Here is a 13,935-nt window from a genome sequence, read left to right as displayed (position 1 = left end):
GTTTTTGTCCTCCCTGGCCCCCAGGAGCCCTCTGCAGGCTTCAGCAGGTCTGGGGGAAGGCAAACACGGCCCCGTTTTTGCAAAAAATGGGCTGCTTTTTGCAAAAATGGAAGCGTTTTTACCTTCCTCCAGCCCTGCTGAAGCCTGCAGAGGGCTCTTGTGGGGGCTGGGGAAAGGCAAAAATGCCTCTGTTTCTACGAAAAATGGCCTGTCTTTCACAAAAAATGGGATGTGGGAGCAGGGCTTTGGAAGGCCAAAAATGGATTTACTCAGTGTATAAGATGCACCGACATTTCCGCTCTCTTTTAAGGGGTGGGTGGGAAGGTGCGCCTTATACTCTGAAAAATACGATATGTAGCTCCCATCAAAATGAATCTAGCCAGAAAATAAGTCCTGGTTTCTATTTCACCAAGGACAAGTCCTACTCACCTGTCCTCTTTGTTAATCTGGTCGCCGAAGCCCACCGTGCTAACAATGGTCAGCTTCAGATGAACATTGCTTTCCTGCAAGTCGTAGGAACTGGATTTCAGCTGAACGCCTGGCTGGGAATGAGAAGCTGGGTCTCCTTCGAACTTGGTGTTGAAGAGCGTATCCATCAACGTCGACTTCCCGAGACCTGTTTCTCCTTTGGTGAGGGGGAAAACACAGACGTATGTTTTATTTTAAAAGGACTCCAAAACGTACGACAGCATTTAAGAAATAAAAGCAAATGCAGAGTGACCCTGTCAGAGTTTGTTGCAGAAATTCAAATCCAGAAGCACAAACAGATAACGGATTCAGCTGGATTCATTAACTTCTTTATCTACATAAGAATAGATGAATAAATGTACAATACCAACAGGTGGTTTTTCCAAGTAAACACAAGGCAGGAGAGTTACAGGCAAACACAAGCAGTTAGTTTCATTTTCAGCAGAGAAACCCAAACAGACTGCTAGTTTACATCTCAGAGCAGCAGACTGCTTCCTTCTTAAGTTTCTGTTTCAATTCTCGGCACAGACTCAGTTTCATTTAAGCCCCCATTGGCTGACTTAGTTGCTGTGCCTATTCATTGGCCGACCCCGTTCCCATGTCTCTCCCAGTCATGAACATTTTAACATACCCAAAGAGCAGATTTGATTTTTATTCCCTTTCCAATATTTACATAGGCTAAATTATGTGATGAGAACGGTATTTGCTGGTACAATACAGTTTATGCAAGCAGGAGAATTTTTAATGTTTTAAAGAAGGACATTCTGAGAGGTTTCCACCCCAATAAACAATAGATATTTGAACAATGTGGTATTCTTAGCACGGATGATGCTCCTATTTTGGTAATGAAAAGTCTGCCAGAAAACAACCAAGCTCAGAGAATAACAGAATAAAAGAATTGGAAGGGACCTTGGAGGTCTTCTAGTCCAACCCTCTGCTCAAGCAGGAAACCTTAGGCCATTTCAGACGAATGGTCGTCCAATCCCTTTTTAAAAAAAAAATCTCCAGTGTTTCAGCATCTATAACTTCTAGAGTCCACTGATTAAGGGCCAACAGTTCAACCCTGAGCTAGAAATATTTTCTTCTATCGGTATCTTAATAATATCCAAAACAACAAACGGTTTGCAGGATGAGGTTAGAATTTTTTTTAAAAATGCACTTCCGTTTCAAAAATAAAAAAGTTTCTTCTTTCTAATTTTAGAATCAAACCCATTTGTGTAGCTATAAGGCTCCCTCAAATCCAAACAAAATTAAGTGTAGTAGCACGTTGCGGGGGTTTTTTTCCCCTCCCCCCTACTCTTTTCTTTATTTTTTTTAATGTTAGGATAATAATTCACTGACATCCATTTCCTGCATCACTGAACACGGCAAAATTTGCCCTCAAGACATGGGGGAAGGTAGGAAGACCTAAGCTATTCAAAATAGAAATGGCATTTCCAAGCACCGAGACATATACGCACAAACACGCATACAAGATCTCAAATCAAAGCGAAAAAGCCAGAAAAGGAAACACCGATGTATGGATTTTGGAAAAGGAATTTTAAGATTGCGATAGAAGCATTTAAAGAACTTATTTGGATTTTTTTTAAAGTAACTATGTTGTTCGTTATATTTAGATTCCTTACACTTGCTGATTTCCTCTTCTGCACATATACCTATATATAGAGAGATAGGTGCAATGTTTCTTTTATTCAATATCTTGTTTGTATCTGGCTTCAGGGATGCAGTCAATTGAATTTAGCAAAAGAAAATGCGATCCCCCCCCCCCCGATTGGGTTTTAAGACATCCATCAGCTCTCTCAGCCCCGGTGTGAGCTCGAAACCTTTTGCAAAGCCGGTTAGTTGAAACGTTACACAAAATGATTGCCTCTATTAAGCGATTCAGCAGTTAAAAGCCACCCTTCCATCCAGCGGGTTCTAAAAATGATTTTTAGCTGGCGGTGGAGCCGTAAAGTGGCACTTAGAAGCATTTAATTGATAAAAGCAAAAATGCCCAGGCAACACATGCAGAATGCAGGTATGTAATAAAAAATATATATGATAATCTTCCATCTGGATAATCCGTAGCTTTTCGGAAGAATTTCATTTTTTTTTACATCATTTTTCCCCCCTCCCTGCAAGGCAGACGAAGAGGCAAAACCCACAGCGAGGGGTGGAAGGGAGCCACGAGACAGGCACATTTTTACACCCAAGAGCTGAAAATGATCTTTTTTTTTAATTTCAACTTTCTCTCATCAAGACATGTCATATCTGGGTTTATGGCCAGGAAGAGGGAATGGCTCTTTAATGAGCTACGGATTTCCTGCAACCCAATCCAGAAATTAAACATTGGAGAGGATGCAGAAAACATTAAGTCGCCTGAGGAAACAGCCCTAATCATCACTTCCAAATTGAAAGGTTTCCTGGAACCAAGACAGGGGAGGCAGTCAGATTTCCACTTCGGTGTAACCCCATCCTGGGATGGAGCCCAGCCAAGCTTCCTGCCAGAGAGGTCACCCAGGTTGAATACGACATCATCCTTCCCAGCTGGACAAAGCCGAGCCATGTTTGGCCAGAATCAAATTTAAAAAGTTGCTTTTGATGGCTTAAGGGAGGCCGTAGAAATACGGGAGATAAGAAATAAGCTTTTTAAAAAAACATATAGAACTAAGAATTGTTTATATATAATAAATAAAGGAGAGACAAGAATTCCTGCCTCTGGAATATTAAGAACTCCACCCAAACACTCAGAGCAGACAAATTGGATTGCAAAAGAACAGCCAAGAACTGATGTCGTTGTTTCCTTTTCTTTGAAATAAAAAAAGCAGTTAGGCAAAGTTCTTTACAAAAAATCTGAGGTTTTTTTTCTGGGGAAGAAATGAGAAAGAAGCTGAAAGAAAGAGAAAGGGAGGGAGGGAGGCAGGGGAGAAAGAGAGGGAGAGACAGAGAAGGAGAGAGAAATAGAGAGGGGAAGAGAGAGAGAAGGAGAGGGAAAAAGAGGGAGAGAAAGAGAGAAGGAAGAGACAGAGCAAGAAAGAGATGGAGAGACAGAAAGAGGAGTGGGGGAGAGAGAGAAGGAGAGAGAGAAAGAGAGGGAGAAAAAGAGAGAAGAAAGAGAGACAGAAAGAGAGAAGGAGACGGGGAGAGAGAGGAGAGAGAGAAAGAAAGAAAGGGAAAGAGAGGGAGAGAGGGAGAGACATAGAAAAGGAGAGAGAGAGGAGAGAGAGAAAAAGAAAGAGGGAGAGAGAGAGAGGGAGAAGGAGAAAGAGATAAAGAGAGGGAGTGGGAGAGAGGAGAGAGAGAGAAAGAGAGGGAGAGAGAAGGAGAGTGGGGAGAGAGAGAAAGAGAGAGAAGGAGAGAGAGAAATAAAGAGAGAAAGAGAAAGGCAGAGAGAGAGAGATTCTATGAAGTTGCCCCTGGGATAAATCTCACTCAAATCTATTATTTATCTCCTTTATTTATTTATTCACTCATTCCATTTCTATTCATTAATTCATTCCGTTTCTATCGCCACCCCTGTTGCTCCGTGATACTCAGAGTTCTAAAGATATTAAAATAGTTAAAACATTTAAAAAAACATACATTAAAAAACCCCTCAGTTAAATATATATACGGCATATTTCTTTACTTGATTTCTATAAATGTACTTCCATTTGTTCATTCACGGATTATTTATTTTTTCCTTTCCTGAGGAGATTTATTTCATTTCCTTCTTTATATTTCATCTTCCACCCAAATAATTTAAAAGGATTTTTCCTCAGGAGGAGAAAAGGAACTTGGGCAGGGTCCTAAGTCCTCCCCCACCCCCACCGGTGACCTCCAGCATCTTCAAGCATCATCCAGTCCTTCTTGTGTCAGAATTTCAATGCATGTAGACAGGCTTTACTAGGTCATGTCAACACAATGTGGCTGTGAAGATTTTGCAAGTTACTGGAGTGGAAACTATCTTACTGTCAGGCACAAAGAGAAGGGATTCTCTGTTAGACTGCTGCACACAAGATTTATTTAAAAAAACCTAGTCAACTAAAATTCTGAGCTCGGTTGTTTTCTTGCAGACGTTTCATTACCCAAACTAGGCAACATCATCAGTGCTATCACAAGTTTGGGTAAGGAAACCTGTTCTGACCCCCGCTCCTCCGTCCAGGAACGAAAGCCGAAACCAACGTAAATGAGAAGGTTTCTTTTAATCAGTCCAGACTCTCGTTGGCTGCAAGCCACATAAACAAAGAGATAAGCACTCTGGCAGCAAGTCCTACAAAACTTGGCAGCAATGCAAACAAACTCTGGCAGCAATCCAGCCTGCCAAGTTTGTTTCTTGTTAGTCCTTAACGTTGACTTCTGCAGAAAGGCATAGCACAAGCAGTCTCTTTTATAATCAGGAGAGGATCTTAATGAGCATCAGCTGAGCGTAATCACCTCTTGTAATTACACTGTTGTTCTTGACGCCAAGTAGCCCTTTGACGGCGTGCATCCCGGAACAACTCACAGGTGTTTTCTGGATCACTCCCTCTTGTTTCCTCCCCACTGATCCAAGGCTCAGATGCCACCTGGTGGCCAACCAGTCTCTCCTCGCCCTGCTTGGAGTTGGCACCCTATCCAGGGTCCTCCACCTCCTCCAGGGCTGACTCATAAGACCCCTCGCTGTCGGAGTCTGGCGGCAGCTCCAACAGCTCCTGCCGGGCCACAAGAGAAACCGTATATGGAAATGTACGACTAGTGGTTTCTCCTAACTATTTGTACAAGGATTATTCTTGGTATGATTTATGTGGTCTTGTATTTTTGTTCACGGACTGCACCGATAGCAGCTAAACCAATTTGATTGTGTACATGATGTACAGTGACAACAAAGGCTTTGAATTGAATTGAAATGTCTGCAAGAAACCAAGCAAACTCAGAGAACATCAAAGATCACACAGTCATCCTCCTCCTTCTCCTCCCATTCCTCCTCCTCTCCACTCCCACCCCCCAATTCTTCTAGCACTGATGATATTACCTAGATGGGTCATGAAACGTCTGCAAGAAAACAAGCAAACTCAGAGAACATCAAAGATCACACAGTCATCCTCCTCCTTCTCCCATTCCTCTTCCTCTTCCTCTCCACCCACCCCCCCCCAATTCTTCTAGCACTGATGATGTTACCTAGATGGGTCATGAAACAAGAAAACAACCAAGCTCAGAGAGCATCAAGGGCCTCTCTTCTTTTTTTTTTTAACCCTGCGCTACAAATATTCTCCTTTATTGGCAACTAAGGTTCAACAGTAAATTGGTGCCGGTCAATGGAATTCAAGATGGATTGGGATTGGACTGTTTGTGGGAACGTAACGATTCTAAGCGGATGACATGCTTACCTCTGTCCCCAGTTCTGCCTGCTCTTCTTTTCCATGTAACAGCTTCATGGTGAAATGGAAACTGAAAACTGGGGTCTTTCTGTGCTCCTTCCAACACCTTAGGGTGCTGTCTCTCATTTTCTCTGCTGCTCAGCTCCTCTGTCCTCATCCTTAATCTCTCACCTGCCACAGGTAGCTCTACCCTGCATTTCAGGCCTGCTGTTTCATTATAACTCTCATAAATATACCAAGTGTTTGGAATGCCCAAATAATAAATGTAAAGCACAAATATTAAAAGTGCGGAGGTTTTGGGTGGATATTCTTATAAATAGATGATTCATAAGACCCAAGTTAATGTTTTAAGAGCTGTGACGAGTTCTCTTTGTTCTTAATATAGCACTATCCACACGGACAGTTTCCTTTGTATTAAATTTCCTGCAGGGGCATAACTCTCAATCCACAGCAAAATTCCACGTTAAGGAACCGGTGGGGGTACCAGAGGTCATAACTGAAAGCCACTCGCCTCTTTCAAAATATCCTACACAAGATTGACAATACACGGCCAAACATGGAAATGAATACAATGCCTATGAACAACTCAATCAATAGGAAGGCAATTCATCCTTTATAGCAACATTACAGAAGGAACCCCACAGAATTCACAATTTAATGGGAAGGTTAGTTTATTGTCTTCTTCGCCCCAATTAAAGTTGCGCTGCACCCATGGCGTAACTTATTCAATTGTTCGTCTTACTCAAATCAGGGAACTACCAACTCAGTCAAACAGTAAACAACAGCCTAATCAAGGAACCATCAGGACAGTGGTGGGTTTCAAAAATTTTTCGAACCTACTCTGTGGGTGTGGCCTCCTTTGTGGGAGTGGCTTGCTGGCCATGTGACCTGGTGGGAGTGGCTTGCCGGCCATGTGCTCTCTCTCTCTCTCTCTCTCTCTCTCTCCTTCCTTTTGTCTCTCTGTCCCTTTTTCCTTTTTTTCTTTCATCTCTCTCTCACACTCACTTTTTCTTTCTTTTTTCTTTCTTTCTTTCTTTCTTCCTTTCTTTCTCTTTCTCTGTGTGAGTCTGTCTGTGTGGTGTGTGTGTGTGTGTCAGTGGTGGGTTTCAAAAAATTTTTTGAACCTCTTCTGTAGGTGTGGCCTGCTTTCCGGGTCCCACTGGTGGAACCTCTTCTAACCGGTTCGGTAGATTTGACGAACTGGTTCTACCAAATAGGTGCGAACTGGTAGGAACCCACCTCTGCACCAGAATCATTTCTACCAACAGTGACAGGGTAAGCTGCAAGAATATAAATAGAGAGGAAACCCTTATTCCCTTCTAGCACTGATGATGTTACCGAGTTGGGTCATGAAGCGTCAGTGAGAAAGAAACCAAGCTCAGAGAACTCACAATTCTTTAGCTCTTCACTTAACATGAACCCTGCTAGAGTCATAAACATCGACACAATGAACATGAATTTGGCTAAAGTCTGGGAAACCTCGGAGAACAGGGTGTGCTATGGTCCATGGGGTTTATGAAGAATCGGACACAACTTAGCAACTGAATAACTAGGTAAAGGTAAAGGTTCCCCTCGCAAATATGTGCTAGACGTTCCCGACTCTGGGGGGCGGTATTCATCTCCGTTTCAAAGCCAAAGAGCCATTGCTGTCCGAAGACGTCTCCATGGTCATGTGGCCGGCATGACTCAATGCCGAAGGCACACGGAATGCTGTTACCTTCCCACCAAAGGTGGTTCCTATTTTTCTACCTGCATTTTTAACGTGCTTTCGAACTGCTAGGTTGGCAGAAGTTGGGACAAGTCACGGGAGCTCACTCCGTTACGAGGCGCTAGGGATTCGAACCGCCGAACTGCCGACCTTTCTGATCGACAAGCTCAGCATCTTAGCCACTGAGCCACCGTGCCCTTGAATTACTAAAAAGCCACAAAAGAATAATAGAAGTTGCCATCCGAGCTAGACACATTCCATCTCTGCCTCTTTGTACGTTTTTTCTCTCTTTGACCAACTCTACCTTCCTTCTTCTTCTGTCCACTCCATGCAGTGAATTTTAACCGTCTTGTAGAACAGGATCAGAGGCCAAAACCATGGCCAAGGTAGATCAAAGGAGCATTGTCTCACCCTTGTTTATCTACAGGGAGCAGCAGATGAATTCATCTTTTCCCCAAACTGGAAATGGCGGGCTTGAGAAGGCTGAGAGGAAGAGAGAAGAATACAAACCGAAACTATTACTCACCCACACAGAGGATGTTGAAACAGAAACCATGGTTAACTGATTTGTTCACCAGCTGGTCAGGCAAGCTATCGAATCCGACGTGGCCAGAAAGAGGAACGGTCCGGCAACCTTCACCCTAAGGACAGTCACAAAAAGGATGCATGTTAATACGAAGTCTCAAAGGCTCAACTTTCGGGATAGACTTCTAGGTACGTTCCGAATTTGGGGGATTGGGGTAGATGTCAACTCCTTCCAAGTCCATATTGTTGATCTCTTTTGCCCTCCCTGAATTACACATACGAGCTGAACGTGTCCCTTCTCGAAATTATTTTATGCTCTGGCAGAAGAACAGAGGAGGGAAGCTGTGGGAAAGTTGCCTTCAGGGCAGGAGTTGAGAAATAAACTACAAGAGTGATAGAAATCTAAAAACTAACTGGCCTGGAGCAACTTCTGGTAACTTTCTTGCCGTGCTCATTGGGCCAACGACAGTAGGCTCCAAAAACTAACTTCCTCCTAGGAGCTGGAGGGGAGAAGATTCCCGAGAACAGGAATTCTTATTGGAGACACCAATCTTGAGCATAGCAGGATTCTCCATCGGGCATGGTCATAAACGATGCAATCGCAAAGCTGTGCCTGGTTTTTATGCGCATCGCCTTTTCCGCATATCAAAAGCCATGCTTGCATTGTGCCCATCATTTGCCTGCCTTGAAGTGTTTTTAGACCATAAAGCAACAGCTTTCGGCAATTTCTATCCTTGGGAAAATGCATCCAACCGTCGGGTTTCAGCCCATTAAACTGGACTGCATGATGTAATAGGAGGTTGAGGTTTATTCGATTTATATGCCGCCCTTCTCCCAAGGACTCAGGGCAGCATACAACATTAAAAGAAACACATACTACAAAAGTTAAAAAGAAATTAAATAGGATATCCAAACAAACCCAATTAGAATTAACAATAACATTAAAAAAAATGAATTAAAATCAACAGTGATCAATAATTTGATTTGTTTTGTTCAGGCCAGACTGGCTTGCTGGAAAAGCCAACTTTTTAGGGCGCGTCGGAAGGACCGGAGGTCGGGGATTATACGAAGCTCCGGGGGCAGCTCATTCCAGAGGGAAGGGGCTCCCACAGAGAAGGCTCTCCCCCTGGGGGTCGCTAGCCGACACTGTCTGGCCGACGGTACCCTGAGGAGGCCAACTCTGTGGGATTGCACTGGACGGTGGGAGGCTACCGGTGGCAGTAGGTGGTCTCGCAGGTACCCTGGGCCTAAGCCATGGAGCGCTTTAAAGGTCATAATTAGTACCTTGAATCACACCCGGAAGACAACCGGCAACCAGTGCAGGCCGCCTAAAAGGGGTGTAACATGGGAGCGCCTAGGTGCCCCCATGATAACTCACGCAGCCGCATTCTGGACCAGTTGAAGCCTCCGGGTGCTCTTCAAGGGCAGCCCCATGTAGAGAGCGTTACAGTAGTCCAGGCGAGAAAGGACGAGGGCACGGGTGACTGTGCCCAGAAAGGAGTTTATAGATTAACAGAGTTGGAAGGGACTTTGTAGGTCATCTAGTCCAACCCACCCCAACCCAAGCAGGATACCCTGCCGACACGATTTCTAACAGATGGCAGTCCAATCTTTTATTGAAAGCCTCCAGTGATGAAGCTCCTACAACTTCTGAAGGCAACTTCTCTTCCATTGGTTGATTGCTGTCACCGTCAGAATATTTATCCTTATTTCTAGGTTGAATCTCTCCTTGATCAGTTTCCATCCGTTATTCCTTGCCTGGCCTTCAGGTGCTTTGGAAAATAGCTTGACTCCTTCCTCTCTGTGGCAGCCCCTCAAATATTGGAACACTGCTCTCATGTCTCCCCTGGTCCTTCTCTTCACTAGACTAGCCAGGCCCAGTTTGCCATCTTATGGGTCAAACGTTGGGAGTTAGGATCGTGCCAGGCTAAAAGAGCAACCTGTCATTTTTCAATTCCATGAAAAGACCTTATCAGAAACCAGGGACGTGCAGTCAGGGGAGGCAGGCTAGGCAGAGCCTCACCACTGTCATCATGAAAAGAAAATGTAAAAGGAAAAAGGCAAGAGCTGAGGTCAGGCTGAGCTAGTTGCTGTCAGTCACCATGGATCCTTAGTGCTTAACTGTTTGAAAAAGCCTCTAAAAAAGCGCCCTCTACAGGAGGAGGCAGGAGAACGACGTGCCTCATCTAGTCTGACTTTTTATGATCACTTGAGCAGAGTTAAGCAAGGGTTAAAAGCCGAACAATTCCTGATGTAGATGAGGCACGTCATTCTCCTGCCTCCTCCTGTAGAGGGTGCTTTTTTAGAGGCTTTTTTAAACAATTAAGCAGAGTCATTCACGGTGACTCTGGCAGCAACTAGCCCAGCCTGACCTCAGTTCTTGCCTTTTCCCTTTTACATTTTTTTCTTTTCATGATGGCAGGCAAGAGCAGAGTTGAAATCCTCTCTGAAACAGCTGGAAAAGGTACGTGTGGGTCGGAGGGAGGGGGAGGAATTCAAACTTCATTCTTCTGTTGCAACTTTGTGTGCGTGCGTGTGTGTGTGTGCGTGTGTGTGTGTGTTTGAGAGAGGGGGGAGGGAGGGAGAGAGGGAGGAAGGAGGGGGGAGGGAGAAAAAAAAGAAAAAGAAAGAAGGAAACTTATTTAGCAAAGGAGAAAAACAAATGCTGTCACTTTAAATCGGAACTGAGCATGCCTGGCTGTGGAATTCTGGGAGTTGAAGTCCACAAGTCTAAAAAAATTGCTGCCTCACCAGCCATAAACCTCACCGCACGTCACTGTCAGAAACGTGAACGAGCTAAGCCATTTGTAGCAGGGATTATCGCTTCATTCCTTTGGTTTGCTCTTTTGCATTCATGAATCACAAATGTAGCGCGGCTACCAGGAACAAAACATTGCCTCGTGCATCAAGGAAAAGGGCGCAGGCGCATCTTGCCATGGGAAAATTTTTATCAGCCCCTCGATTCCTGCTGCCTTACGAAAGAAAATCACAGCTTAAGTGCGCAGGTTGTTGCAACGTTTAAAGCGATGCACGGGAAATTCAAAATGAATCAGCATCGCTTGTCAGACTTGGTGGGTTTTTAAAATGGGTGTGGACTTCAACTCCCAGAATCCCCCAGATAGCTGACTGGAGAATTCTGGGAATTCAAGCCCATCCATCTTCCAGTCGGCAAGGTTGAGAAACCCTGCTTTATAGTGTTGGCTTTCCTGCTTACCATCCCTAATTCTTTCCTTTTCTCTCTGCCAAAGGTCATCATTCAATTCTGCAGGGGAAAAAAACAGCAATAACAACAAAAAAGAACTATGGAAGTAACTGATAGGGGGCAGGGGGGGGGGGAAGAAACCTGGTATGGTTTTCCCTACTAGCCAGACGCTTGCTATAAGGTTCATTTACTGGAAAATATATCCGATTATAGCAGTCCAATTACAAAGCTTCCTGCTGCGGTAATTAGCACCTCTCTGCATTTTCAATCTTCAGAGCACCGCCAAATCAACTGGGTTTTTGTCCGTGCAAGGAAATGCAGCAGATTCAAAAAAAAAAATCACCCCTTGAAGCTTTGAGAAAGCAAAAGGATTTGTTTTAAACGATGCACCAAAAACATTTTTTTTTTCAGTGAATGCTTCACCTCTTAGTAACTTCTAAGTCAGATAGGGATCCTGTATCTCAAACGTCCCCAAGCCTGGAATCTTACAAACACGTTGGTTTTTGCAACCTCCACCATATCTGCGTAGACTAGGAAATTGGGGGCGGGGGGATTTTAACACCGACACGAGGGGCAGGTGAGGGATGCTTGCCTTGGGTAGAGGAAGCTGCTTGAAAGGGATCGGTTTCGAGTCGAGCAAGCATGAAACTCGCTTCCTGTGAGTGAGGTTTCCTGTGGGTGTGTGGTCGCTGTCTCCCTTCAAAAATACAGTTGGTGCTTGCTGTACATTTTAATCGTCAGCAAATATAGAAAAATTGAGTTTTCCTGACCAAACCCTTTCAGGACCTTGCAAGAACGAAGCGAGGTTCATAGGAAGAGTAAAGAACAATATAGGTAAAAGGTAAAGGTTCCTCTCGCACATATGTGCTAGTTGTTCCCGACTCTAGGGGTCAGTGCTCATCTCCGTTTCTAAGCCAAAGAGCCAGCGTTGTCCGAAGACTTCTCCGTGGTCATGTGGCCAGCATGACTAAATGCCGAAGGCTCACGGAACGCTGTTACCTTCCCACCAAAGGTGGCTCCTATTTTTCTACTTGCATTTTGTACGTGCTTTCAAACTGCTAGGTTGGCAGAAGCTGGGACGAGTAACGGGAGCTCACTCCGTTATGCATCACTAGGGATTCAAACCACCGAACTGCCAATCTTTCTGACTGACAGGCTCAACGTCTTAGCCCCTGAGCCACCGCATCCCAAAGAACAATATAGACATTAACAATTGCAACAGAAAGGAGTAGATGGAAGGGTCAGGACTCAGGAGTAGTTTGGCTATTTCCCACTACTGTCTGCCTAGTATGGTCTTCCAGAATCCAAGTAGACCACAAGCAAGTTCTCCAAATCCCCCAAGGGCAGGGCAAGAAGTCATAGAGTGGATGCGCCTTAAAAGAGAGATCCAATCTAGAAGGAAGGAGAAATTTTTTGTCAGTGAGAAGACTTAACCAATGGAAGAGCTTGGATCTAGAAGTTGTTGGATGTTCCATCACTGGAGGTTTTCAAGAAGAAATTGGACAAGCATCTGTCCAGACTGATGTAGGATCTACTGCTTGAGCAAGAGGTTGGCTTATAAGACCTCCAAGGTCCCTTCCAACTCTGTTATTCTGTTGAGAGTCAATCTGGTAGTCTGCCTGGTTGGCTAAATCCAGGGAGAACGAAGATGGGTCTACAGCCGATTCTCCAAATCACCTGAGGGCGGGACAAGAAAGAGTGGAAATCCTTAAAGAGAGACCCAACCAAGAAGGACGGACAAATTTCCTGACAGGGAGAAGAATGAACCGGTGGAATGGCTTGCCTCCAGACGTTGTGATTGCTCCATTGTTGGAGGCCTTCAAGAAAAGGTAGGGCATCCATTTGTCTGGATTGCAATAAGGTCTTCTCGCCTTGGGCAGGCGAGTCGGACTAGAAGACCTCCAGGTCCTTTCCAACCCTTTGATTCTAAGACACAGCAAAGGCCCACATATCGGGAGGAGAATCAGATTTTTGTTTCCATAATTTAAAGCTATAACTGAGTCACCTTCTGCTTTGGCGATATTCCTCAGCGGGCTTCAATCGGGAAAGGAGCCCGAATTCACTAGAACACGTGCTTTGCCCCAGACAGTTTCCACGGATATCGTAAAATTTAGTCCCAGTCCCAGGATGTATTTACTGTCATGATTTAGTGAGACAACTCGAAGAACGGAAAACATAACTGTTCAATTGGCTGCTGCAACATTGGCCATCGCGCAATATTGGAAAAATTAAAAGCCTCCATCACTAAGTCTATGATGAGATTGTTGCTATGGGAGAATTGATGTATAAAACATGGGAGATGGCGAGATATACTAGAAACCTTTCTTTCAATTTGGGAAACGGCTACTGTACTCTTTTTCCCCCGCAAAATGTATTAGATCAAATATTCCTTCTTGTTTACCTCCAGTATATTGTTCAATCTATTATTGAGATCTTTTTAAAGAGGTTGGTTAATTTCGCTGGGGGTGTTTTTAATTTTCAGGTATTGCATTTTTACGCTCTGTTATTGTTTTGATTGCATGTGTTATTAGCTATTGCAACATTTCTCTTAAGGTTAAGAGGTGTGGATTTCAATTCCAAGAAATCCCTAGCCAGCCCTACTGGCTGGGGAATTTTGGAAATTGAAATCCACATATCTCAACCTTGCCAAAGTTGATAAAAACCTGCTGTAAAAAAAAAAATTCTTTCTGAATTTCCTACGCACCAATTTTACA

The 13,935-nt window shown here is 44.2% G+C and overlaps 1 protein-coding gene across 2 annotated transcripts in view; it reads right to left on the bottom strand.

The window, feature by feature from the left end:
- SEPTIN6 (septin 6) overlaps positions 1 to 13,935 on the bottom strand; it is a 41,591-nt gene that overhangs the window by 16,904 nt on the left and 10,752 nt on the right. For both annotated transcript variants that reach the window (XM_032228519.1, XM_032228520.1), the window contains exons 2-3: positions 8,021 to 8,135; positions 430 to 625 (exon numbers count right to left, since the gene is read on the bottom strand). In XM_032228519.1, the coding sequence (XP_032084410.1) occupies positions 430 to 625; positions 8,021 to 8,135 (311 nt within the window). The remainder of the gene's footprint in view (positions 1 to 429; positions 626 to 8,020; positions 8,136 to 13,935) is intronic.

This window comes from Thamnophis elegans, chromosome 12, assembly GCF_009769535.1.
Source record: "Thamnophis elegans isolate rThaEle1 chromosome 12, rThaEle1.pri, whole genome shotgun sequence".
Lineage (NCBI taxonomy): Eukaryota > Metazoa > Chordata > Lepidosauria > Squamata > Colubridae > Thamnophis > Thamnophis elegans.
The sequence above is the reverse complement of the archived record's forward strand: the minus strand, read 5'-3'. Positions and strand labels throughout refer to the sequence as shown.